Consider the following 24532-nt stretch of genomic DNA (forward strand, 5'->3'; position numbering starts at 1 on the left):
TAACAGAAACTTCTTAAGGATTATGTCATCCTTGTTCATATATCTATCCCAAAATATGGAGTACTGTATTGATTTAACATCCATGCTAGAAAACTGCCAGTGGAGCTGGCCAAAGACATTTTGCTGCTTGCCGCTTCGGCCACCCCAATTGCACCGAAACAAGACAAATGGACTGGCCCCTAAATCTTATTTCAGTGCTGTTGACGGGACACTGTCCTCTATCACAAAAGGCCTTCCTGAACTCTTACTGAAATGTAACTATCCTCCTTAAAACAACATAAACATTTATCCACATATAAGTTGCCCTTTCTCCTTCAACAGGAATCAAAAACATAGTAACCATGAACATCCAAGCTCATCAATCCACAGTAATAGTACTAGCGTGATGAGTCTGAGGCCATTGGATCACTTAGCCCAAGATAAAACCTAAAGTTGAGAGATCCCAAGACTCTAAGCCAAGGGCATCTTCAAGGATGTGTGTATATAAATCAGATAATAAGAAATGAGCAGTTGTCTGAAAATTACCAGTTTTGTAAGCAAAACTTCAGAACCCTTTCCCCATGTCTCATTCTTCCTCTGCAAAAAGGAATACAACATATCTGATGTAAACCCACATATTCCAAGTTTATTTTTTTTTTTATAAAATTTTTTATTGCGTTTCTTTCCATAGGTTAACAGCTTTGTTTACATAGCAACATGCAAGAAACATTTTTTATATATGAAGAAAAGTAAAGAGAAAGAAGAAAAAGTTAAGAAACTTTCATAACTTCCTTCAGCAGTTCACTTTTGGACCTCCTCGCATCCTCTCGGCATTGCATTCATTATTCTAGCCATTTCAGCAATTTGTTATCTTGTTTCCCATCTTATTATACCTTTAAATTTATTATGTTACCAATTTCAAAAATTTGTAATTTAGTTTTAACACTCTTAATAAACATAATATTTTGTTTCTAATTTGTCTCGTTTTTTTCCCATCAATACTTACTTTATCATTTACTTAAGTAAAATTGCAGAAGCATAACGTTTCTTAATCGTGCGCAATCTTAACATTCAAACAACTTATAATATTTTTGCAAATAGTCCTTAAATTTTTTCCAGTCCTCCTCCATTGTTTCTTCGCTCAGATCTCGAATTCTGCCAGTCATTTCTGCCAACTCCATGTAGTCCATCAGCTGCGTCTGCCAGTCCTCCAGTGTGGGTAAATCTGGTGTCTTCCAGAACTTTGCGATAAGAATCCTAGCTGCTGTGGTTGCATACATAAACAAGGTTCTGTCCTTCTTTGGCACCTTCCGGTCCACCATGCCCAGAAGAAAGGCCTCTGGTTTCTTAGAAAAGGTATATCTGAATACCTTTTTCAGCTCATTATGTATCATTTCCCAAAAGGCCTTTACTTTCGGGCAGGTCCACCAGAGGTGAAAGAATGTCCCTTCTGCCTCCTTGCATTTCCAACACTTATTATCAGAAAGATGATATATCTTAGCCAACTTGACTGGGGTCATGTACCACCGGTATACCATTTTCATAATGTTCTCTTTCAAGGCACTACATGCCGTGAATTTCATACCGGTGTTCCATAACCTTTCCCAGTCCTCAGACATAATGTTGTGTCCTACATCCTGTGCCCATTTTATCATAGCAGATTTAACTGTCTCATCCTGTGTGTTCCATTTAAGCAGCAAGTCATACATCCTCGAAAGTACCTTAGTCTTTGGTTCTAGTAACTCCGTCTCCAGTTTCGATTTCTCCAACTGGAAACCCACTTTTTTATCCATTTTAAATACCTCTTGAATTTGAGCATAATGTAACCAATCTCGCACCTTATTTTTCAATTTGTCCTGGCTTTGGAGCTTCCAATTATCTCCAACTCTTTCAATCAATTCCCAATATTTTGGCCAGTAGGCCTCCATATTGGGCCTTTTTTTAGAAATCTTGGCTTCCACTGGTGATAACCACCTCGGGGTCTTGCTTTCTAATAAGTCCTTATACTTCATCCAGACGGCAAAAATTGATTTTCTGACAATATGGTTTTTAAACAGTTTATGAACCTTCGCCTTGTCATACCACAAATATGCATGCCAACCATAAACATTGTCAAACCCTTCCAGATCTAGGACATCGGTGTTTTCCAACAGAAACCAATCCTTCAACCAGCAGAAGGCTGCAGCTTCGTAGTACAACCTTAAATCCGGCAGGGCAAACCCCCCTCTTTCTTTTGAGTCAGTTAGTATTTTAAATTTTATTCAGGGCTTTTTGCCCTGCCAGACAAACTTAGAGATATCCTTCTGCCATTTTCCAAAACATTCCATTCTGTCCACGACCTGAAGGGTTTGAAATAAAAATAGCATTTTTGGCAGAACACACATCTTTATAGCTGCGATTCGGCCTGACAAGGTAAGTTTCAATCTTGACCAAATATCCAAGTCTTTTTTAATTTCCGACCAACATTTTTCATAATTATCTTTAAATAGATTTAAATTTTTGGTGGACAAAGATACCCCCAGGTATTTCACTTTTTTAACCACACTTAGCTCTGTCTCTCTCTGGTACCCCTCTATCTCTGTAGGCGTCAAATTTTTGGCCAAAACCTTAGTTTTTTGTTTGTTTAGCTTGAATCCCGCCACCCGACCAAACTCCAAAATAAGTTCAAGAACTCTTTTTGTGCTAGATTCTGGCTCCTGTACTGTAATGACTAGGTCATAGAATCATAGAATCATAGAATCATAGAATCATAGAGTTGGAAGAGACCACAAGGGCCATCGAGTCCAACCCCCTGCCCATCTGCAAAAGCTTTCAGTTTGTATTGTTTCGCTCCGACCACTATACCCTGCACCAACTGGTCCTCCCTGATCATATTCAGCAATACCTCCAGAACAGAAATAAATAGCAGAGGGGATAAAGGGCACCCCTGTCGTGTCCCTTTTTCAATTTGGAGTTCCTCCGATACCACATTGTTCACTATCAATTTAGCTTTTTGTTCTGAATAGATTGCTTCTAGTCCATTTTCAAACCCCCGTCCCACTCCCATCCCTTTCAAGTTTTTCTTCATAAACATCCAAGAAATGTTGTCAAATGCTTTCTCCGCATCAATAAAAATTAAAGCAGCCCTTGTGTTTCTAATTCGCAACAACTCCAGTATATCAATAATGTTCCTAGTGTTGTCAGACATATGTCTGCCAGGGAGAAAGCCTGCTTGGTCCTTGTGAATTACTTCATTTAGTACATTTTTAAGTCTATTTGCTAAAATGTCTGCAAATATTTTGTAATCCACATTCAGGAGTGAGATGGGACGGTAATTCTTAAGCTGAGTCTTTTCCCTTTCTGACTTGGGAATCAATGTGATAAATGCTTCTTTCCACGTTTCCGGTGCCTTTCTCCCCTCCATGATCTGGTTACAAACCTCCAACAACGGTTGTATCAAGTAGTCCTTCAAAGTCTTATAATATTTGGAGGTAAGTCCATCCGGGCCTGGAGATTTGCCCAGCTGCATGTTCTGGATGGCACCTTCAATTTCCTGTTGAGTTATCTTGCTGTTAAGAATTGATCTTTTATCTTGACTTATTTTAGGTAGTCCATTTGTCCTCAAAAATTGATCTATTTCCGGTTCTTTCTGAGGCCCCTGTGCATAAAGATCTTTGAAGTATCTGTGGAAGCACTTTCTTATTTCTTCTGGTTTCTGAACTATTTTTCCTTGAATCTCCAAGTTTGTAACCGTGTTTAACTTTTGTCTTTTTTTCAGCTGCCAAGCTAGCAACTTTCCACATTTATTTGCTGATTCAAACGATCTCTGCTTCATTTGTTTAATTTTCCACTCAATCTCTTGATTGATCAGTTTCGAATATTGTGCTTGATGGAATTTGATCTCTCTTAGCACCTCTTTTGACTTTGGTTTGGTTCTCAACTTTTTCTCTCCTTCGCTTATTTTCTCTAGAATTTTTTCTTTTTTTCCATTCCAAAATTTCCTCTTTATTGTATTCTGTTGTATCAGAAACCCTCTCATTACGGCTTTACTTGCGTCCCAGATTGTTCTTTTCTCCACCGTAGTGTTCAAATTTATTTCAAAGTAGTCCTTTAGCGTTTTTTGGGCCTTCTTAACAATCTCTTGATCTCTTAGCAAGGTGTCATTCATTCTCCACCTGAAGGATCCAGTTGGAAAAAGTCTCAATTCCATTTTTAAGGCATTATGGTCGGAGCAGGTTTTTGGGCAGATTTCCACTTTCCTTGTTTTCGGGGCCAGCCCTCTAGATATCCAAATTTGGTCAATTCGTGTCCATGACAAGTGGGCCTCAGAGAAGAAGGTTCCTTCTTTACCCAAGGGGTTCCTTGTCCTCCAAATGTCAATCAAGTCCATATTGTCTGTCATTTCAAAAAAGGTTTTAGGGAGTCTGCCGTCTGTTGTTAAGTTTTGATTTTGGGATTTGTCCATGTTTGTAGACACCACCCCATTCATATCTCCCATCACAATAATATTAGAATAGTCCAAATAGTCCATCATTGTCTCATGCAGCTTCTTATAGAATTCTGATTTTCCATCATTTGGCGCATAAACTCCTAATATCAAAATCTTTTCCCCTTGTGTTTGGATTTCAATTGCGAGAATTCTTCCATGATCATCTTTGAATAGAAATTTTGGTGACAGGTTCTCCTTTGCATAAATTACAACGCCTCTTTTTTTAACTTTATCTGATGAGATAAATTCCTGACCAAGTCTTTTATTGATTAATACTTTCCTATGGAGCCTAGTCACATGTGTTTCTTGAAGGCATATTACATCCAATTGTTCTTTTTTCAGGATATGAAATATCCTCCTCCTTTTTTCCGGAGAATTCCCGCCATTTATGTTCCAACTAAGTAGCTGCAGAGACATCCTGTTCTAATTAAGATGTTCTTAGGATGAGGTGTCTTCCTTTTGCTCAGATCCCGAGGGTGCAGGCGTTGGCCCGCTTCCAGGCAATATTGGTACTGGTAAGGTTGGAAGCCAATCCACTCCTTTTTGGAGATCTTCTCCGTGGTCGTGAAGGAACTTTTGGTTATCTTCAGGTGTTCTAATTTTAACCTTCCTTTCTTTGTAAGTGAAGGATAATCCTTGTGGAAACTCCCACCTATAGGGAATTGCGTTGTATCTCAGCAATTTTGCTAGTTCTGAGTAGGTGGCTCTGAGGTCCAGCAACTGTCTCGGAATATCTTCCGGGGGCGGCGCGAAACTGTAATGGCGGTCCTCTTCGAGCTCTGAAGAGGGGCTCCGCGGAAAAGGGTCGTTCGCTGCGGCATAGCGACGACCCATCAAGATAAACCACGGGTAGAGTGAGCCCGTGGCCGTGGGACTCGGCGGGCACCAGAAGCTGCTCCGAAAACACAGAAGGGACCCCGTAAGGAGACCCGGAGTGAAGGAGGGGTAGCGGTGCTGTGAGTTCATCGCTCTTTCCGCGGAAGTGAAGCCGCGCGGCTGTTACAGATGAGCGCTGATCCTTCTTCCTAAAATCAACACCAAACTGCAAGCAACATACCCGTGAGTAAAGGGGTTTAAAATTTGGCAAAAGAATTTCGTAAATTTGGCTGAAAGCGGGAGACGAGAAAAGGGAAGTCCGTCTTCCGACATTGCTGACAAGATCAAAGCAAAGCTTTAAAAAGCGGAAAGCGCTTGAAACGGGACTGTGGGAAGCTTTAACTTTTTCGTGCTATCAGATCTGCTTGTTTTTTTTTCTTCTAAACTGAAGGTGGAAACGGACATTGACTAAAAGAAGTAGTAAATGGGGATCTTCCTCCTATTTTTTTTCGTCTTTGGGCTGTATTTTTAAGGAGCCAGATCGTCGGGCTGCCAGAGAGGGAGACTGTGTCAAACTGCGGAAACAGTTGCAAAAACTTTGTTGGAACGTAACTGTTACATTTGAGCAGAAAAGACTGGATGGGATATTGTTGCAAGCACCTCTTGTGAAACTTTGTTGAACTATAAAAGGTGCCTGGGGAAACTCTGAGTTTTTGAAGGGACTGATGGACTATTGGATTTATTGACTTGAAATAATTTGGAACTTTAATGGCGGATTACTTTCTTCTTTGTCTCTGAAACCTGGTGGCACTCCCCCTACAGGGCTTGCGGATTATAAAATCCTGGGAATTGACTTTTGTTTTGAATTCCACTTTACTGGTTGTTTACTCCTGAATTTGTCTCTTCCATGGAACAATAGACAATCTGACCTTGAACACTGACAGATGTGTAATGAGTGGTGCAGGGAGAACAAGAGCATCTAAAGCTAAGGAATCTAAAGAGGCCAAGGAAAAAGAAAGAGAAAGAAAACCAACACAATTTGTACAAACAACACTGACCCAAGGACGCCGATCGTCGGTTCCAGCTGTACTGGTATCTCAGAGGGAAGAGGAAATAACAGAGAAGTCCACCGAAGAAGTTATGGCAGCAGGTGGGTCAGACACATTATTAAAACAAATATTGGAGCAACTATCAAGTTTAAACCAGAAAGTGGACGACCAGTCTTTGAAAATAGATAAAGCGACCTCTTCGATTCAAAAACTGACCGAACAAGTTTCCTAGCACACACAGGCTATCGAGAATTTGCAAGGAGCAACAGCGGAAAATCGGGAACTAGCTGGAGAAGCAATTCAGAAAGTGGGAGCTTTACAAAAGGAAGTTGAAGAAATTAAAGGAGAAGTCAAGCCCCTGCACAAACAGGTGGGTGAACAACAAATCTATCTGTCAATGGTGGAACTGAAAAATCGCGAGAGCAACATCAAAGTGAGAGGCATCCCGGAACTCGAGCAAGGAGACTTGATTGGATACTTGACGCAGGAATTCACGAAGTTCTGGGGTTTAAAGGAGGACACAGACTTCAAGATTGTCTCAGCATATAGACTGGGAAGATTGGTAAGGAAAGACAGATCCAGAGACTGTTTGATAATTTTAAGATCAAAGGAAGAGAGAGACAAGATCCTAGGCCTACACTTCAAAAAAGCAATTGAAATACAAGATAAAAGGGTGGAAATTTACACATATTCCAAGTTTAGCAACCCATCACTGCACAGTCTCATCTCTATTATACAGTGCTACCCTATTGTTGTCCCTTTCCATTCTCCCTTTATTTTACTGTATGAGAATTAGTCATCTTTCAGGAGGAAAAGTTTATAATGACTCTCATTCATACACATGCCTTTTAGTTTGCAAGCAAATAGAGACAATAATTCAACTGTAAAATCAGTTCCACTGTAGTTTGGTGTAGCTGTGAGAGGGCTAGACTCAGGGGTGTAGAAAGGGGTGGGGAGTGCACCTGGGTGTCATCCATGAGGGGGGTGACAAAATGGCACATTGCGGGGGGGGGGAGCAGCACTTGCATGCCCGAGCCACACGTCTCTCCTGGGAGTGGCTTGGGGCCCCACGCTGCCGTTTCAGGAGGACTCAGTGGGCAGGTGGGCTCCATGGGCAGCTTGCCACACCACTCCCCTGGGTGGATCACTGCGGCGCCCCCTGGTGCGTGGATTGCCATGGCGCCCCTGTGGGTGGCTCGCCTCGCCCCTGCCATTCCGGGTGCTGGAGCAACTAGCTACACCCCTGGCTAGACTAAGACCAAGGTTCAAATCCCCACTCAGCCATGAAGTTCACGGGGCCAATCCCTGTCTCTGTCTCATGGGGTTGTTGTGAGGATAAAATGGGATTGGGCAGGACCATCTTGAGTTCCTTTGAGGAAAGGTGTAATAGAAATGTAATACATAATCTAGAATGACAATGTACACAAGTCTGCCTTAAATCTCTTTTTAGCCTTATTTGTCTAGAGCAATGTTTCCCAAACTTACAATAATCATGTACCCTTTTTGAGTGTTTATTCTTACTGGTGTGCCCCGACCACCAAATTATCTTCTGAGAAGGGCTCAGACGAAGATAATCTGTTGGTCGGTGTACACCAGTAAGAATAAACTCTCAATAGGGGTACATGATTATGATACTATTTTATCTAGCAGATACCATACACCCTTTGAAATCCTTTTGTGCAGTCCCGAGGGTATGTGTACCACACTTTGGGAAATACTGATCTAAAGGAAATACTGATCTAAAGGGTATAGTACCTACTCCCCTACCTCAATATTTTTAAACATACATTTGTCTTGCTATCTTCAGAAGTTACCACTGTACTGCCAATAGCTTCTAGGCCCATTTGCATTACTGGAGCTGCTTGGCTGCCACTTCCTCAAAGCATCACCCCACAACTCTTGCAACATAAGAAAATTGCATGGACTGGACAGAAGGCAAGATTATCCTCTATGCCCTGGGTTGCCTAACTGGGGTGGCAGTTACTTAGAGAGTTACTCAAGTTGCTTAGAGAGTTAGTCAAGCACATACAATTTCCTATAAGGTAAAAATGAACCCTTTAAATAGATTATGGATTTTACACACACACACACCAGTCTGGACATCTGTTTTGAAGCAAGTTGACTACTCAAAACTCTAAACTTTGGATCACATTTTGCAACAGCTAACTCCACATCACAAACAAATTACTTAGGCTGACAAGAGCCTAGATCTCACCAAGGGGATGAAGCGCTCACATGGCTGAATATTTATTTTTATAAGATGACTTCTTGCCCAGTCTTTCAACTGTAGCTCATAAAATAAAATGAAAAGTCAGAAAAGCAAAAACACACTGCAACACAATAAAAAGTCCAGTTAAGATTTTAAAAATTAGAAGATGACAACAAAACAACAATGTAGAAAATAACCAGCTAACAGACTAAGGTTATAGTCCTATATGCATTTATCTGGGAGCAAGTCCTGTTGAACTCAAGCGGATTTACTTCCAAGTAGAGACATGTAGGATTGCAGTGCCAAATGGAAAGAGAAGGCAGAGCTCCTGTGTTCTTTGCGTGGCAAGCTGCACTTTCTAAAAATCCCTCTTCTGCACATCTATTAGAGGTGCAGGAGCCGAGTCCACTCCTCCCAACTGTAAATTCTACCGTTGCAGCTCTTTGATCAAAGGAAGAATGAACCCAATACTGTAATAGTTTTGAAATCTTACCATCAAGTGCCACTAGCATAACTTCATTGCGCTTTGCCTCAAGCTTGTCTCTCACCCATGGAAACTCCTGTAAGGAATCTAGAAAAGTCTCAAAGGCCTTGGGCCCTCTTGTAGGTAAGATGTCAAGGAGCATCATGGTTTTCCTGTGGTTGGTGACTTGGGACCGTATTTCTTGCACGTGGCTTTCTGTCAGGATGCCTTCTTGGTAAAGGTACTGAATGACAAGGCCCTCCACCAGCAGTTCTGCACAAAGCTCCAGGCGTAACGAGCGCAGAACCTGCTTGTCCCTGGCATCCATCCTGCAGGAAAATAAACAGAGAGAACTTAAATGCTATATATGTTGCACCTGTGGGGACTGCAGCACCAACCAATGTTCTTTGTCCTTCCATTTTTTTCTATTTTTCCAGAAATGCTTTCCAAGGTAGGGGCAGGTTTTTGGGTGCTAGATTATTACTATTATTTGCCTGTGCTATACTTACAGGGATTGTGTAGGGGTTTTAATTAGGGAGGGTGCCTTCTGAGCATTGCAAGTTTTTATTTCGTGAAGTGGACTCCACCACAGGTTCTTTGATTTCCAAATGCACCTTTTATGCCCAGACAAGGTCGGAACCTTTTTTAAAAGCCTGAGAGTACTTTAGCTGGATCAGTTTCAGTAAATGAAGAGTACAAGTATGTGAGCATCAAACTGATGAAAAGCTGCATCTTTTGTTGATTTAAGTTATCAGGGCATCTTGCACGAAGCAGACAATCAGATGTACTTACATTTAGGACTGGTTCCCACCCAAAGATCACCGACACTTTAACATAGGGTGGACACTCCCTTTGGTACAGTAACCTATCTCCAGGAAAAGAGAATCGCATCCACATTGTAACATGGGGCTGCCTTCAAAAAGTGGTGCAAAAGGTGTCAGCAAGAGTTTTGAGAGGGGTTGGGGTTTGTTTGGTTTTAGACCATGTGACTACAACTGGCCCAGCCTCACCAGTTTCTGGTTTGTCTCAAAGGAAAATTCAGCGCACAAGTGATCACCTTTATAACCCTTATGATTTGGGACTAGGGTACTTGGAACACTTTCTCCCCATTTGATTCTGTCATCCAAAATCTTCAGCAAATGCTTGCTACATATCCTATCAGTAGCAAAGGCTCAGTTGGTTGGGTACACAGGCCACAGCCCTTTCCACTGTGGCATCAAAACTTTGGAATTCTCTGCTGTAGGTCAGCTCCATCAGTAATGATGCTTTGACACACTGTGAAAACTGTTCCAATTTAACATGCTTCTGGTCAACAGAGCTGATTTTTATCCCTGCTTTCACTTATACTATCATTTTTGTTATGCTTTATTTATATTAGCATATATACTATTGCCTGCTGCGTTGTGTGGCGTTAACAGCCTTGGAGGTATGTCCAGTTTGAGTCGGAAGATGTCAGAGAAAAGCATTTGAATCAGCATCTCCCAGGGCAGCTTTCAAACAACAACTAAAATCAACCAGTAAAACAATATTTTTTTAAAAAAACTGTTCAAAGCTGAAATCCAGTAAGACACAGCAGCAACATTAAAACAGAGGGGAAAGTATAAAAGAGCCAGGGGAAATTACAGGTGTCTCATCTTCTGTTTATATTCTACATTTCTTCCTGTTAAGAAAGTATGTATGGGGTTCCCTGACAGGAACCTGCAAACCTTGATTTCCTTAATTTCAGCCAAGTACATTTACACCATGCCCTGGGGCCCCATCTAGAAACGAAGAATCTGTTTTTTTCTTAGATACCTGCCAGACTGTAGCAGAATCGTTGTAGTAAAGCTCTTGGAGGCAGCAATCCTTATCATACCCCCTTTAACTAAATAAGAGCAGGGCAGGCGACAATAGATTGTTCATTGCTCTTAAGGTTCACCATATTTTCTAGATACAAAATAGATACACCACAACTGCAACACAAATTGTAGAACCAAAAATAAAGATCTATGCACAGTGGGGAGCCATACCTACATGTCTATAACGGGTTTTTAATTAAACCCCTCAAAAAAGAAAAAAAAAGAAAAAAGCGAAGAAATGTCCGGAAGCGTGTAAAGGAATACGTAAAGACGAAACGAAACGAGGGCAGAAGCTCGCAGGAGAAGCTTTGCAGAAAAAGCCGAGAGAATTTGTATAGACGGACCACCTGAGAGAGGAAGCGGTGTATGTTTTCGGTGAAAATACTTACAAATTTATTTGCAGGGATTATTGATCATCAAGCTCAGGCATTCCCAGCTCGGTCTCCAAGCACTAACTTTCTTGAGAGCAAAATATCCAAACAGGAAGTGCTGTCCGCCCATGTTTCTTAAGGGCAAAACATAAAACGGAGGATAAAATGCATCGTCTGGAGACGGAAGTTCCTGGTTAGTTTTGACGCCATTTCCCTAAACGTGACAGTTTCCAGTAGGAAATAATGGCTCATGTCAAGGCTTTTTGCATAAACTGTTACTGAGGAGCAGCAGAAGCGTGTTCTCTCCCCGTCCTCGCCCAGCTGAGGGGAAGAAGGAGGTGGAAGCGCAGACAGGAGTTCGCGGTTCTTCAAACTGGGTTTTTATTTCGTGTGAGCGTGGGGTGCAGTGGAGAGTCATTTCAGTGGTTTTATTTAAAAACACACAAACACAAGATTTGCAGAAAGATTCCAAGCTCGCTCAGCCTGCTGTTCATATGGCACGTTTGAGGTGGAAGCGCGTCTAAGGCTGAGCACACAGTCGTGTTGTTATCAACACACTTCATGTTTGTGAGTGAAAGAAACCCACCCTGGATCATGAATCTCCACAGAGCAGATGCGGACTGAGACTAGTAGTCACAGCTGTCAGCTTCTCAAAATTAGCTGGTGAAACGCAGCCTTTGTGGTTTGCAACACTCCTGCAATGTGGACCAATGGTTTTATCACCATTGTGATCTGGTGCTGAAACTGAGGCTGAAAATAGCATAGGCTGTAATGTAGTGATGTTATTGCCTCGTTGTGTTTGGAGGCAAGGCATCCTCATAATCCACCTGGTATTATCAGATGCAGGCCTGGAACAGACAAGTCACAGCAATTCTGTCAACTTCTTAGGGTTATATTGGTGAAATGCAATGTCACAATCAACATCACAGTATGGATACTTGTTCAAAAGACTGGGAGTAGCAGTAAATGTACTTCTTTCCATTATTATGTTTTTAGATGTGTTGGAAGCCATCTGGAGTGGCTGGGGCAATCCAGCCAGATGGGTGGAGTAATAATAACAATAACAATAATAATAATAATAATATTTCAGAAGAAAGCTTGTACAGTGGTACTTTGGTTGTCAAACAGCTTGGCTCCCGAACAAATCAGCTCCCGAACACCGCAGTGTTCCAGTTTGCGAACGTTTTTTGGAAGCTGAACATCCGACACGGCTTCCAATTGAGTGCAGGAAGCTCCTGCAGCCAATCGGAAGCCACGCCTTACTGGGACCTTATCCTGTCCCTGCCTGAAGGTGTGATCTGATTGTTGGGTCTTTCAAAACCCTAGGCACTATGCTTTGCAGGCATAAATGCTTTTTTGGCTTCTACCAGCTTTCTACTTAATCTGCACCTGGTGTCATAAACGATGTCAGGTTTAGGGTTGTGGGGCATGGCTTGGCCAAAATGGGGAGGCCTGGCGGACCTAATTAGGCATGCAGTTTGGCTGTTCTCCACCCTTCTAGCTTTGCTTTCAAGCTCTTTAAAAAAGAAGTTATTATGAAGCTCCTGCTGCAAATATCATCTAACCTTTCACCATCTCCAGTAACTCTGTAGAGGCTTTAGAAAGGGAAAGTGCCTTTTTGAGTATGGTGTGGTTTTTGTAAGCATTTATATCTTTCTTTTTTAAATATTGTCTTTTTTCATTGGGAATACATTTTTAATCAGTCAAAACTGACTCATCTAACCACTTAGTCAACTGAACACAGTGGTCCCAATGAGGGGATGAACCAGAATCTGTCCAGCTTACATACCATGTGCATCACCATACCAGCAATCTCTAACTTGCCAGTTTCTGGTTCTCAAAAATAGGTCAAAAAAATTATTAACATCTCTCCCTCGCCATTTACTTCACCCTTCTATTTGAAATTGTTGTATTTAATAAATGACAGATCTGTGACTCACAGTACGTTGAACGCTATTAAAGGCAATTTCTTTTCATAATGGATGTCAGTGTTTGCTTCCGTGCTTAATGTACCAAATGTCAAAAATGTCAAATGTGTGAGTCATAGCAGGTACAGTATTACTTGCTCTACCTGATCATGCTTACTTGCTTAGTTTGAACTAGGGTACTGTATCTAGGAACTGTATCAAGGCTTGGAACAAAACTACTGTCTTTCCATTATACGTAGATCACTAAATATGTCCACCTTCCTGCATATGTTTTGCCCTCTTCTAAAAGAACCCCACAAAACCACTTCTTTCAAGCCCAATTATTGGTGGTGTGTGGTGCCTGTGACAGTTGTTCTGGTTTGCAAAGGTTGCAACCCCTTATACCCACAGTCCTTCCCATGCATTTTGAACACTGCAGAAATGATCAAAAATGTTTTCATGCTATAGAATTCCTAATTTTGTATTATCAAATAGCAAATCCACACAATACATTTAAAGTGCATTCAGAGCATGTGATTTCCCCCCAAAGAATCATGGGAACAGTAGTTTCCCCCCTCAGAGCTGCAGTTTTCCCAGGCTTCTTTGAGAAGTCATGTGCTTTAAATGTGTGTTGGATGTATCGGTGTGGATCGAGTCGCACTGTTTTCTTCAACACCGTTTGGTGCCAAGCCACCTCATTTAAACCTGAGATTTGCCTTTCATGCCAAGCCCCGTTTAAGGACTCAGTGTTTGTTGGCCACCTATCATTCTTAAAAACTCTCAAGTTGTATCCTGAAATATGATTTAAAACAAATATGTAGTAATTACTGTGAAACAAAAGGATCTGGTGAGTTAAATAATGGCTCCCAAGACTCCTCATGGAAATCCATTTATTGTTTCCAAAAAAAACTTAATTGGGAGCCGAGTCCCCTGAGGTTTTTAGCCAAAAGTAGTTACCATGTTCTCATTTGACCAGGCTTGGGTGAATATTGTGAACAGGGTAGGTAGATGTCAGCACAAACAGCTTTGATTCCAAACCAAATACATTGTACTTCTTCTTAACATCTGAATGACCCAGAGCTTGATAGCCTGCCAAGAAGGAAGTACATAATGTTCACCACAGCTGTTCAGAAATGGGGTGACCAACTGACAATACAGGATTTTCATAAACTGGTGGAGAAAGGAATGAAATTAGACATCACATCAAATTCTGATTTAGCCATTGACTTCCTAAGCAGTTTAGGACTCAGTGAATCCCTAAGCTTCAGATCAGTGTGTATGATATGGTAGTTTTGATAAAGAAAATCGTACACAAAAAGTGTATACATGTTAAAATAATTATCCATTTTTTAAAAGTTCATTAAACATGCTTTAAGTACCACCTGTACTACTTCAATATATGTACATGAACAAGCTGATCAGTGCTGTTTTTATATAGCAGGTAACAAAATAGGATATCTATTGGATAAGTCTTATGACCTTGGGAAAATAAACTTTTGATTCCAAACACATTGTGTTGGAATAAATTCTATAATTGTATATTGCATATTTGGGATCGGAGCACAGGATTTGCCAGCCAAAACTGGAGACAAAGTAATAACGTATTCTCAAAATGCTGTTATCTTTTGAACACAGATGACTAATACCAGAGAATGAACGCCGATGTCTTCAAATTCCACTAAAAATAGCAAGAGGTTCGACGCATCAAATAAATAAATAAATTGCATGGTTAATTTAAGACGGGAATGTGGAATCTTTTTTCAGCCTGACGGCTGCATTACTTTCTAGGCAACCATCTGGGACCACATGCCAATAGTCGGCAGGCAGAGAGTAAAAAGTGAATGGAGCAAAAAGAAATGTCAAATTTCTCTTTGTACAGCAGGCTACTTCCTATATATAGTTATGAGTTTTGGGGTGCCAGATTCCCTTAAATTCCTGGACCCAGTAAGTGCTAGAATTTAATCAAGCCAGACATCGAATCCCTGGATTCAGCAAGGTGGTTAATGGCATAAAGCTGTAGTCAGAGCACAATGGTTTATTTCTGTTTGAATCCACGGCTGTGGCTTTGGGAGAAGCAAGACCTCTTTGGGGTGTTGATACTGTGAACCCCTTCATCGTAGGCTCAGGGTGTATATATGTGTAAATAAGCCATCTATCCTAAAGACACCACAGTCTTTCATTTCCAAAAGGAAACACGAAACCCAGGGTAAGTGCCTGGAATCCCTAGAATCTTACACCGCTCAGAAATTGGGGTGGTGCAACAATATGCTTTCACACACCTCTCTCTACCTTCCACATAGTCAAGCAAAAGGCATTATCAGAACTTAAGGACACATTCCAAGCAGGCAAAAACACTTGATGCAAATTGGGCCAGGGAGAGCTGTGGCCTGCAGTGCCACATTTGGTCCCTGGGCACCTGCTTCCCCATCCCTGGTTTAAGAAACAGTAAAGTGATTAATTTTATAAAATAAGGAAGCATGCATGTAATGTGTTGCTGCCCTTCTTTTAAGAAAACAAAACCAAATAAACTTGTGCCACCAAATTTAATCTGTTAGGGCTAAGTTGGTTTTCAGTTGGCTATTGAGCAGCAGCAGTTTGGAGGCAAAAAATGTGAAATGTCTCTGAATTTGTTCATTAGAAACATATCTAACTTGCCTAGTCTCTTATAGCAGTCTCTTGTGCCTCTTATGGGTAAGGTGAAAGCTAGTTTCTTCCCTTCCCTTTGCTAAGCTGAACCAGCAACAACAAAAAAACATACATAGATATGGTTTGGAGTTACCAATGCTAAAAGAATGGAAGACCTCCTATCCCAGTTTGTGAGAAGGAACAGTGAGAGAGACGTTTTGTTGTGAATCGTAGCATGGTCCTTCCGCTTCTCCTCTTCTAGGTTCCTTTCATCTGCTTGGGAGTAGGAGCAGGGTTGATGTGGGGCCTGTGGCTGTAAGGTGCTGCTTCCATTGCTTCTAGCTTCAAGGCAGAGATGAGAAGGGATCCAGATGTTGGGACTCCAAGAAGCATCTGGAGAGCCACAGGATTCCCACTCTGCTTAGGACAGTGAAGTCAATGAGCACCAACCAGTGCACTTATTCTGAACACACAAGACAGCACAGGGGCAATGTGTGTGTGTAAAAGAACGGAAAAAATGACTTATAGCCAATGTTTCCAATGAACTGAGTGCTTACACATCATCACACTTGCTTATGACAGAAGCGTTCCCCCAAAATATGCAAATCAGGCTGTGATTCTAGATTGATAGATGTATCTGCATAGCCCTAAAGACACAAACTTTTTTTTAAAGAAAACTCTCCAACTCAAAGGTCAAGTTTTGGTTTTTTTAAAGGTTGAAACAAAAATTACATGCTCAACCTCTTCCAATTTTAGTGGTTGCACTTCTTCTTCTTAAACTGATAATTCTTTGTCTAGATTAGGGGTAGTTAACCACTAGGTGCTGTTGTACTATAATTCCCATCATCCCTCACTATTGGCTATGCAGGCTGGCACTGATGAGTGTCCAATAACAGCTACAGGGCTAAAGGTTCCCCATCTAGACCCTTGTTATTTACTCTTTTTCACATATCCAAGAACCAGGTTACATTAGCAAAACTTCTTGCACTAACAAATGGTACTGGCACTCTCTACGCATGCATTTGTGTCGGCACCATCAATCATCAGGCTTTAACATTTGCCAGCTCCATTAAGGCCCCCCACCAAGAGACAGGACCTTTACACTTTCCTTAGGTTCAGCCAGAATAGGCACAAAACATCTTGCTCTCCTGTATATTCAGCACCCTGTGAAAAGTGAGTGGTCCCCCTCCCCCAGTCCTTGTGAACCATGTAGTGGATACAGGGATATAGTTCCGATAGCAGCTGGGTTGGAGGAAGCACATTAGTCCCTTGATGTGGCAGGTCACCATGTTAACATGCAATTTGTTCCTGAGGACTCTGGGATGATCTCACATAGCAAGTCCCTCATTACTTGATTCAAGAGACAGAAGGTTCTGCTTGACAAAGTTGCCCCAAACAAAGGATTGTATAAACCAAGTGAGCACAGATTTGGCCAAATCACATAAACTGCTGCCAGCCATGTTCATTATCTCTGTGGATCACCTACATTTATCCCCACAAATATATACCCAAGGAAGACCAAGACTGCTTGTGTAGTCAGTAAATGTGTGGTCTTACTCTAACTCTTGCAGATTAACCAAAGCTTTGGAGGGCAGTGGTAAAAAAATAAAAATAAAGTTTGTCTTACTATCTGTTGCAGGGCTGAGAAATCTTCAGGCGATCGGAGTTTTTGTTGCTTCTTCTCATCATGACATATTTTAACTTCAGCTAGAAAGGGGGGAAAGCAGAATACAGATACAAGGAGCCCCCAACTTCAGTCCTAAAGCAATGTTGGGTACCATTGAACTTCTGAGTAAACTTGCATAGGATTTTACGGTACAATGTCGTATGCAGCTAATATGCCTAGTATAAAATAAGCAGATAGAAACATTTCCCCCTTTGTTCATAAAACCAACGTTCAAAGTGCAGGCTAACAAGCAGACTGACAAGACAGGCAAAAGCAATTCGTTCTTCACACAACACATAATGAATTCATGGAATTCAGCTGTAAGCTCCAGTGCTGACCACTACCTCAGACAGCTCTAATAGACAAGAGTGTTGGTTTACAAATCACTATCAAGCATGATAGATGGGTGGAGCCTTCTGGTTCACCATCAAAACACCACTGAATACCAGATGCTAGGTCACCACTGTGAGGAAAATCTATTTCCTTACTTGTGGACTTCTCAAAGGCAGCTGACAGGCTACTGGAGGGAAATAATGTGCTGAAGTACATGGATCTTTGGTCTGATCCAGCAAGACCTGTCTTAACCCTTCTATTTAACCTCATAGGTGCCAAATTATGAATGCTACATGTAGTTGTATATGTAGTATATATGTAGTAGTATTTGACTTGCGGGAATTCAGTAACACATTCGGTGCTTTTAAACTTTAATGTTGTTGTGGGAATACACTAGACAAAAACTGTGGAGCACAGAAAGTACACTAGAACGAACACCACCAATCACATGTTAGGTACCTAATTTTTGAATAAATGTGTACAAAATGTGATAAAATGAGATTTCTCTTTGTCACATATTTCTCAATGGAGATGAAGGAAGGCAAGGAATGTTTTTTTAAGCACTGTACAAGATACTTTCCGAATAACCCAAACACATTAAGGACATGCAGCCTCTGCAATTGTTTACTTTATTTAATACAATCTGAAATCTGACAGCTACAGCCTTGAAAACACAATATTTAGATCACACAAACTTTCTTGCTTTTCGAGGAAATAAGAATTAAAAAATTCTACATTGTAGAATGAAGTTATAATTGCTGCTATCCATGATCAGGCATGGAAACCACAACTGCAAGGCTGCAGTCTAGGCTTATATAAAGTCTCATTCAAGGGAGGCCTATTATAGGCAGTAAGTGGATCTAAAACAAAAAAGGAGTTCTCTTTCACACTAACAAAAACCTTGGTATACTACCCTAATATAAAAATGATCCACTGGGTCCTTGTAAAAGAGAGTGAAGGGTTTGCTTTTTCAATTCAGCTTTATTTGAAATAAGGTTCCCTTTTAATTAGATTATTCAATGTAGTACAGTCCCCATACGTTGAAAGGAGATCATTGTAGCTATGTACAAGTAAGCAGAGTCCATTAATTCTGGTTCAATGTGATTAGCTGTCTTACAACCTGATCCTAATAACGTCTGCTTAGAACTCTATTCCATGAACAGTCCAAATGAGACTTGGCTGCAACCCAAGAACACTTATTTCCGAGCAAAAATGAGTAGGGCTGATCAGAAGGTTTTTCATAAGTTATTCATAATCAGAAAGCATTGCTAGATCAACATTTGGGGGGTAAATATGAACAAAACTCTGGTGTTATAATGTTGTAAAATATCTACTATGTTCTACAATGTCCCAATTTTCAGCCATAAACTAAAATGAACAAGTTATTAACTGAATGAACAGGCTGCAATTAATGCTGTAAGAAGACAGCATCTTAGGCAGCCTCAAGCTCATCTTAAAATCAGACAGTTAACCCATTCCTTATAGAACTGCCACCCCACCAAGAACTTCTATGCCAGTTGTTTATTTTCATCTGGAAATTTATGTCCCAGTGTCTAGGTTCTCCTACAGAAATTTTGAAAAGTTTGGAGTGTCATAAATGCAGTTAGGAAGTCATTTGCTGCATGGGATCCAGATGTTTGCTCTCCCCTTAGCCCTTTTGGCGAGAAGACACTTGCACCTTCTCAGCTCTCGAACTATAGTATTTTGTCAGTGGGAAATGTGAATCTTCCACAAGGTACTGTATCGATCGAGATTGCTATTTGCAATGCGGTTGCACAAGTCTCAGGGACATGCGTTAGGTAACGCCTATGACATCACTGGTGATGAATCACACAAATCCCACCCTTCGTACAGAAGTGATTTTTCAAAGACAGCCACACCACTAACAGAACGCTTGAATTAGTTTGTTGTTGTTGGTAGTACAGGAAGAATGCTCCCATTGGTTTTCAAAAGAGAAAACCAGTCAAATGTGGCAGAGCCAAACAAAATATAGGTTGGTAGACCTGACTTTTAGATGCAGGACTGCCCCAATATAAAGGAGTAGGATTTTAAGAGCCAAAGGAAGGCATGGATGTGGAAGAATGACAAACCGTTCCTCTGCTTGCATCTCAACCTCACTGCAACACAGGCACTTTTCTCAATGAGGTTTAAGAGACTGGCCAATCAGGAGAAACAGCAGAGATTACTCTGCTGCAAAGTTTTGACTGTGGAGTCCTGAGTTCAAGCTACATCAACCCATGCCACTTCCACACATAAAGATTACCTTGGCTATTTTCAGAATGACCTTACACAATACATTTTTTTTTGCAGCTGACTGCACAGGGCTTTTGATTTCATAAAACTGTATTCATATCTTAAAAAAAAAGCGAGGCAGAGTAGATGATATATTTATATCCGATATTGATATTCTTTCAAGAATTCCTTCAGTCTTGTTGGCAAAGGAAGTTCCTGGATCTGATTAGTGTATCTGTTTATAGCTACCCTACAGCAGTGCTGTAGAGATGAAGTTGAATGACAGAGAGGTTTATTCAAATACAGGTGGACTGTTCCATTGGAAGGCATTTCAGACGCAGTTCTTCTATCCTTGCACATAAGAACATAATATTCAATCAGGTGGACCACACTGTCAAACTGCCGGAGCCTTGACCGAACACAGATAATGGAATCCAGTCGGAATTTGCCATCTTGAAATTCTATGCGTAGGTTGGTAGGTCCGACTGACGTTTTTACTGAAATAGTAAGCAGGTACTCAGAGTGCGAGCTGTCTCTGACCAAGAAAGTCCCTTCAGATGTATCTTGTAATCTCTCCTTGGCTTCGACAACACTCAAGTTACCCCAGTACCATCCTGATAAGAGGAGGAAAACAAAGTTACTCAAGTAGATTCCACTAGAAGGACCCCCACCCTTTTCCAGTCACTGCTGAACCAAACACTTACTGGGTGGCCTTGAACAACTCACTGTCTCTCACTCTTAGTGAAAGGGGTCTGTCTCAAGGACAAGAACAATTTTCCTCTGCAGTCCTGCATGTCTCTACTTGAGAATAAGTCCCATTCAACACTGAGGGGCTTACTTGAGTCAGCAGTGTGCACAGAATTGGTCTGCTCAAGTGCTATAACAAGTGACAGAAGTACTTAAGCTCATGCTATCCTGTAATGTGTCTTATTTGATTAACAGTAACTTTAACCCCAAAGTACCCCAACAAAGTTCTGGTGCCTGAAACTATATGCAGAGAGCACAACAGCAAAGCACAATATAATCTTTACAGATGCAGGCATACTTACAGCCAAAGATTCTTCTTTACTTGGGCAAAACAAATCAGGGATGGGGAAACCATCCCTTTCAGGTAATAACTTCCCACATCTTCAATCTTTTTTTAAAACTAAAGAGAATATTTTGCTGTCTAGCTTTTGTAGGAAAACTGTTTTCTTTGTTCGCACAAATTCCCATGACAAGGCAGTAAAATTCTAATCACTGCCCTCTTTAAAAGCCTTTCCTGGAAGAAATGTAGGACATAATAAGCTGAAAGACTTTAAGCGAATATTCTGTCCATGTGAGAGATTCTGCTCCATAACTACACTGAACAAATTAAACTGTTTTCTGCTCAAGACACAGTTCTGTTTCCCCAGAAAGTCTCCAGCGACTCTCGATTCACAGAGAAGGCTGCCCAACAAGTTAAAAGACAGCCTTTGAGAGGCACCGTTATCCTTGAAGCAATCCTAATACACGACAGCCCGCATAATACACGTCTGTAACCCGAGGTACCACTGTAATCCACACGTATTCACGCCTCCCAATCCGAAACGTGAAAGCCAAGACACAACGAAGTTGTGGCACACCACTATATAAGTTTCTTTAACGCTTAGAAAGGGAGAGTGTGGATTTTTCGTTTTCTTCTCCTTCGCAAAGCCTCGCCCTGAGATCGCTATACAAGATGGGTGGTTTTTTACCTTGCTCCGCTCGTTATTTTAGGTCGCGACTGATCGGAACGAAAACAGCGACGCAGCTTTCGAGGGAGCCTCCTCAATGGCAAAGGGGGGAGGAGGGGGAAGCATTCAGGCTTGCGGGGTATTTTTGACTCGCATCTCGAGCCAAAGCTCTTGCTCTTCCTCCCCCGACGCGCGGCCCCCGAAGTTGCGCGTCCCATTTCCCGATCCTACAGAACGCGCGCAGATGTCGCGCTCGTCCCCTCGGGTACCCGATCCATGTCCGCTTTTCCTCCCAGCCCTTCCCACGCTACAGCCCCGAAGGCACTGGCTGGGAAGGAGGCGAGGAGCCCCTCCGGTTCCCACAGCCGCCCAAGTCCCCTCTTTGTATCTGGCCATTGTTCGAGGAGCGCAGCAAAAGCAGAAACCGCCAGCCTTTTCCTCTTTGGTCAGGCCGGGGCAACCCCGGAGCGACCTTCACCCCGCCAAGGCCACGATTGCTCCCAATCGGACTTACCTGCGAGCCTCAATTCCCGCATGGCGAACTCCAGGCGCTCCTCCTCGGAAGGCTCCGCCGCCACTGCTGCTGCTCCGGCAGCCTCCCACTGGGGCCCAGTCCTGTCGGTGCCATCCGAGGATTCGTCCGTGCGCAGGGTCATTTGGGGGCTCGAGATTTGGGAGAGGGGGAGGGCGAGCGAGCGAGCGAGCTAGGAGCGCCGTGCCCCGGCCCCGAGGCCCCGGCGGCTGCCCCAGCCCATCCGGATCCCGGCCGCCAGCAACCTGCAACCCTGCGGGAGAGAAAAAGAGCCGGTGGCCGCTTAGGAGCGCTCCTGAGGAATCCCGCTAGGCTGGGGCGCCTTGCAGAGCATCCGCTGCAAGGAGAGCGAGCGCAAGAGGTCCTTCCCGCTTCGCCCCGATTTCCTCGCAGGGGAGGCGGCTCTCCCGCCTTCGGGCAAGCGCTAGAGAAGGTGGGGAAGGGCCCCTCGCCGGTTTCCACCTGGGCCAGACCCGGGACAGCGCGATCGGGCTCCCTCTGGCTGGCCTCAAGGTGGAGCGCCTTCTCCTCGCTTTCCAGGCAGCCAGGCGCGCGGGCTGCTGTCGAGGAAACACGCGGTGGGCGGCCCCGGGGGCGAGCCGGGGGGGGGGGCCGCGCGCACTCCGGAAAACTCTTACCTCCGCCTGTAAGCGCCGCATGGATTCCCCGCCCGGCCGCCCCGCTGCCCCCTCCTCGCACTGGCCGAAGGCGCTTGCAGGAGCTCGCCTTTGTTTTTGGAACCCGGGAGGCCAACGCAGGCGCTCGCCCGCCAGCGCGCTCAGCCTCGCTTTTGTTGCAAGAGGGAGAAGCGCGGTGCTGGCTGGGCGGAGACGGATCGGGCAGCAGCGGCAGCAGCAGCGGCGGCGGCTCTGTCTCTCTCCAGCCCCCCCTCCCGCAAGCCTGGCTCTCTCGCAGCGGGGGCAGACAGGCGAGCGCAGGTTATCCTTCTCTGCAAAAGGCTGTTACTACCAAGGGCAGGAAATCTGCATGTGACGCCGTGACGCCCAGCAAACAATTCCCGGCGGGCTGAAGGGATTTTCTCGCTGGCGCGCGCGCGCGCTACCAACCCGCCGCCGGGTAGGGGTGAGGGGGGGGGGAGAGGCAGGCATAACGAAGAGGACAGAATGCACGTGGGGAACGCTTCAAACACCCCTCCCCCCTCCCGGACTCGCTGCATATTATTTATTTGCTCTGAAGGAATTGGGGCCGGCATTTTTCAACGGGGGGCGGGCGGGGGTCCTTGCATGGCTTCTCAGCTCGACGGCAGCTTGCAAACTTCAAAACAAGGAGGCGCGTCGTCGGGAGCAAAGTGGGTGCTCCGCTCCGCCGCCTCCTCCTTGCCCGTCTCCTGCGCCGCCTTCCTTCGCTCCCTCCCTCCCTCCCTTCCTCGAATGGTAAAAATGCAAAGGCCGCTTTCCAAGAACTTTCCAGGAACCGCGTCACGTGACAGCCCGGCTCCTGCGCCTCGGCTTTCAATGGGGCTCGTCTTGCAGCAGCCGCGGCCGCCGCTCCTTTCTCTCGCGCTCTCCTCACAATAGGAGTGGGAGGGAAGTGGTGCGGTTGCAAAAACAAAACATAAGCGCCTGTCGCCCTGAATAACAGCCTCGTCTGCCCGCCCGCCCGCCCCTGAAAATGGGGGGGGGGGGTTGCAATCGGTAGGAAGCAGCCATTTCTTCCGACTGACCGGTTGCCACTGGAAAAGAGTCGGTGCTGCAGCTTTTGTTGTTGTTGTCAGAGAGATGTCTGTAGCTATTGAAAGAGAACTGACCGGAGAAACGTGCCAGTGGCCCAATGGGTTAGTGCATCTGGCTGTTAACCAGAAGGTTGGTGGTTCGAGACCACCCGGGGACGGCTGTATTGCAGAGGGTTGGACTAGATGACTTTGGGAGTCCCTTTCAACTGACGATTCTGTGAAATGTGTTGTACGAAACTGGTTGGGCTAGCTGGAGATATGTGACCGTTCCTTCATCGCGGGGAGCTATGACGAACCTGCGTGTCGATGGCGCGCGAATCTGTTCTGTGTGTACGTGGCAGACGCGTGTACGTACTCTGGTAAGCCACCATTGGCCGCGCAGCTTCGCGTTGCGTGTACACTGCCTTCGTCGAGTACGTGTGTGCGATTGTGACACGGTGATCGGTTGGGGCTTTTCGTTTGAAAGTGTGCAGTGGCCCAGAGGTGCCGGTTTAAGAGGCAACGAAATCGCTGTTGTTAATGGTCGAATAGGTAATGTGCATTCCTTCAAAATGTGGTAAGCTAGCCGTTTTAGATCTGCTTCTTTCCCCCAGAAGGAATGGGCATGGTGTGCCAATGAGTTTGTACTGGGGAAAATCTATAATCATTTCTAATGAT

General features: G+C 43.6%; 2 protein-coding genes across 4 annotated transcripts in view; both read right to left on the reverse strand.

The window, feature by feature from the left end:
- The window catches only part of CRADD (CARD and death domain containing adaptor protein), a 44225-nt gene extending 32493 nt beyond the window's left edge, over window positions 1-11732 (reverse strand). Inside the window, exons 1-2 of one of the 2 annotated variants that reach the window (XM_081210960.1) lie at window positions 11212-11732; window positions 9015-9313 (exon numbers count right to left, since the gene is read on the reverse strand). In XM_081210960.1, the coding sequence (XP_081067086.1) occupies window positions 9015-9312 (298 nt within the window). In that variant the 5' untranslated portion in view covers window position 9313; window positions 11212-11732. Of the gene's footprint in view, window positions 1-9014; window positions 9314-10778; window positions 10798-11211 lie in introns of those variants that run through there. The other variant, XM_081210959.1, reaches the window with a different exon arrangement.
- Window positions 11733-18339: 6607 nt separating this feature from the next.
- Window positions 18340-23828, reverse strand: SOCS2 (suppressor of cytokine signaling 2). 2 transcript variants are annotated; one of them, XM_081210964.1, is made up of 3 exons: window positions 22821-23828; window positions 22165-22435; window positions 18340-20570 (listed from the first exon to the last, which is right to left on the reverse strand). In XM_081210964.1, exons 2-3 carry the CDS (start codon window positions 22304-22306, stop codon window positions 20113-20115), a joined length of 600 nt encoding a protein of 199 aa, XP_081067090.1. In that variant the 5' UTR covers window positions 22307-22435; window positions 22821-23828; the 3' UTR covers window positions 18340-20112. The 2 variants fall into 2 exon arrangements, with proteins under 2 accessions (XP_081067090.1, XP_081067089.1); XM_081210963.1 differs by having other exon boundaries at window positions 22165-23828.
- Between the last annotated feature and the right edge of the window lie 704 nt (window positions 23829-24532).

The sequence above is a fragment of the Podarcis bocagei genome (genome assembly GCF_964188305.1).
Source record: "Podarcis bocagei genome assembly, chromosome: 10".
NCBI classification, from domain to species: Eukaryota; Metazoa; Chordata; class Lepidosauria; order Squamata; family Lacertidae; genus Podarcis; species Podarcis bocagei.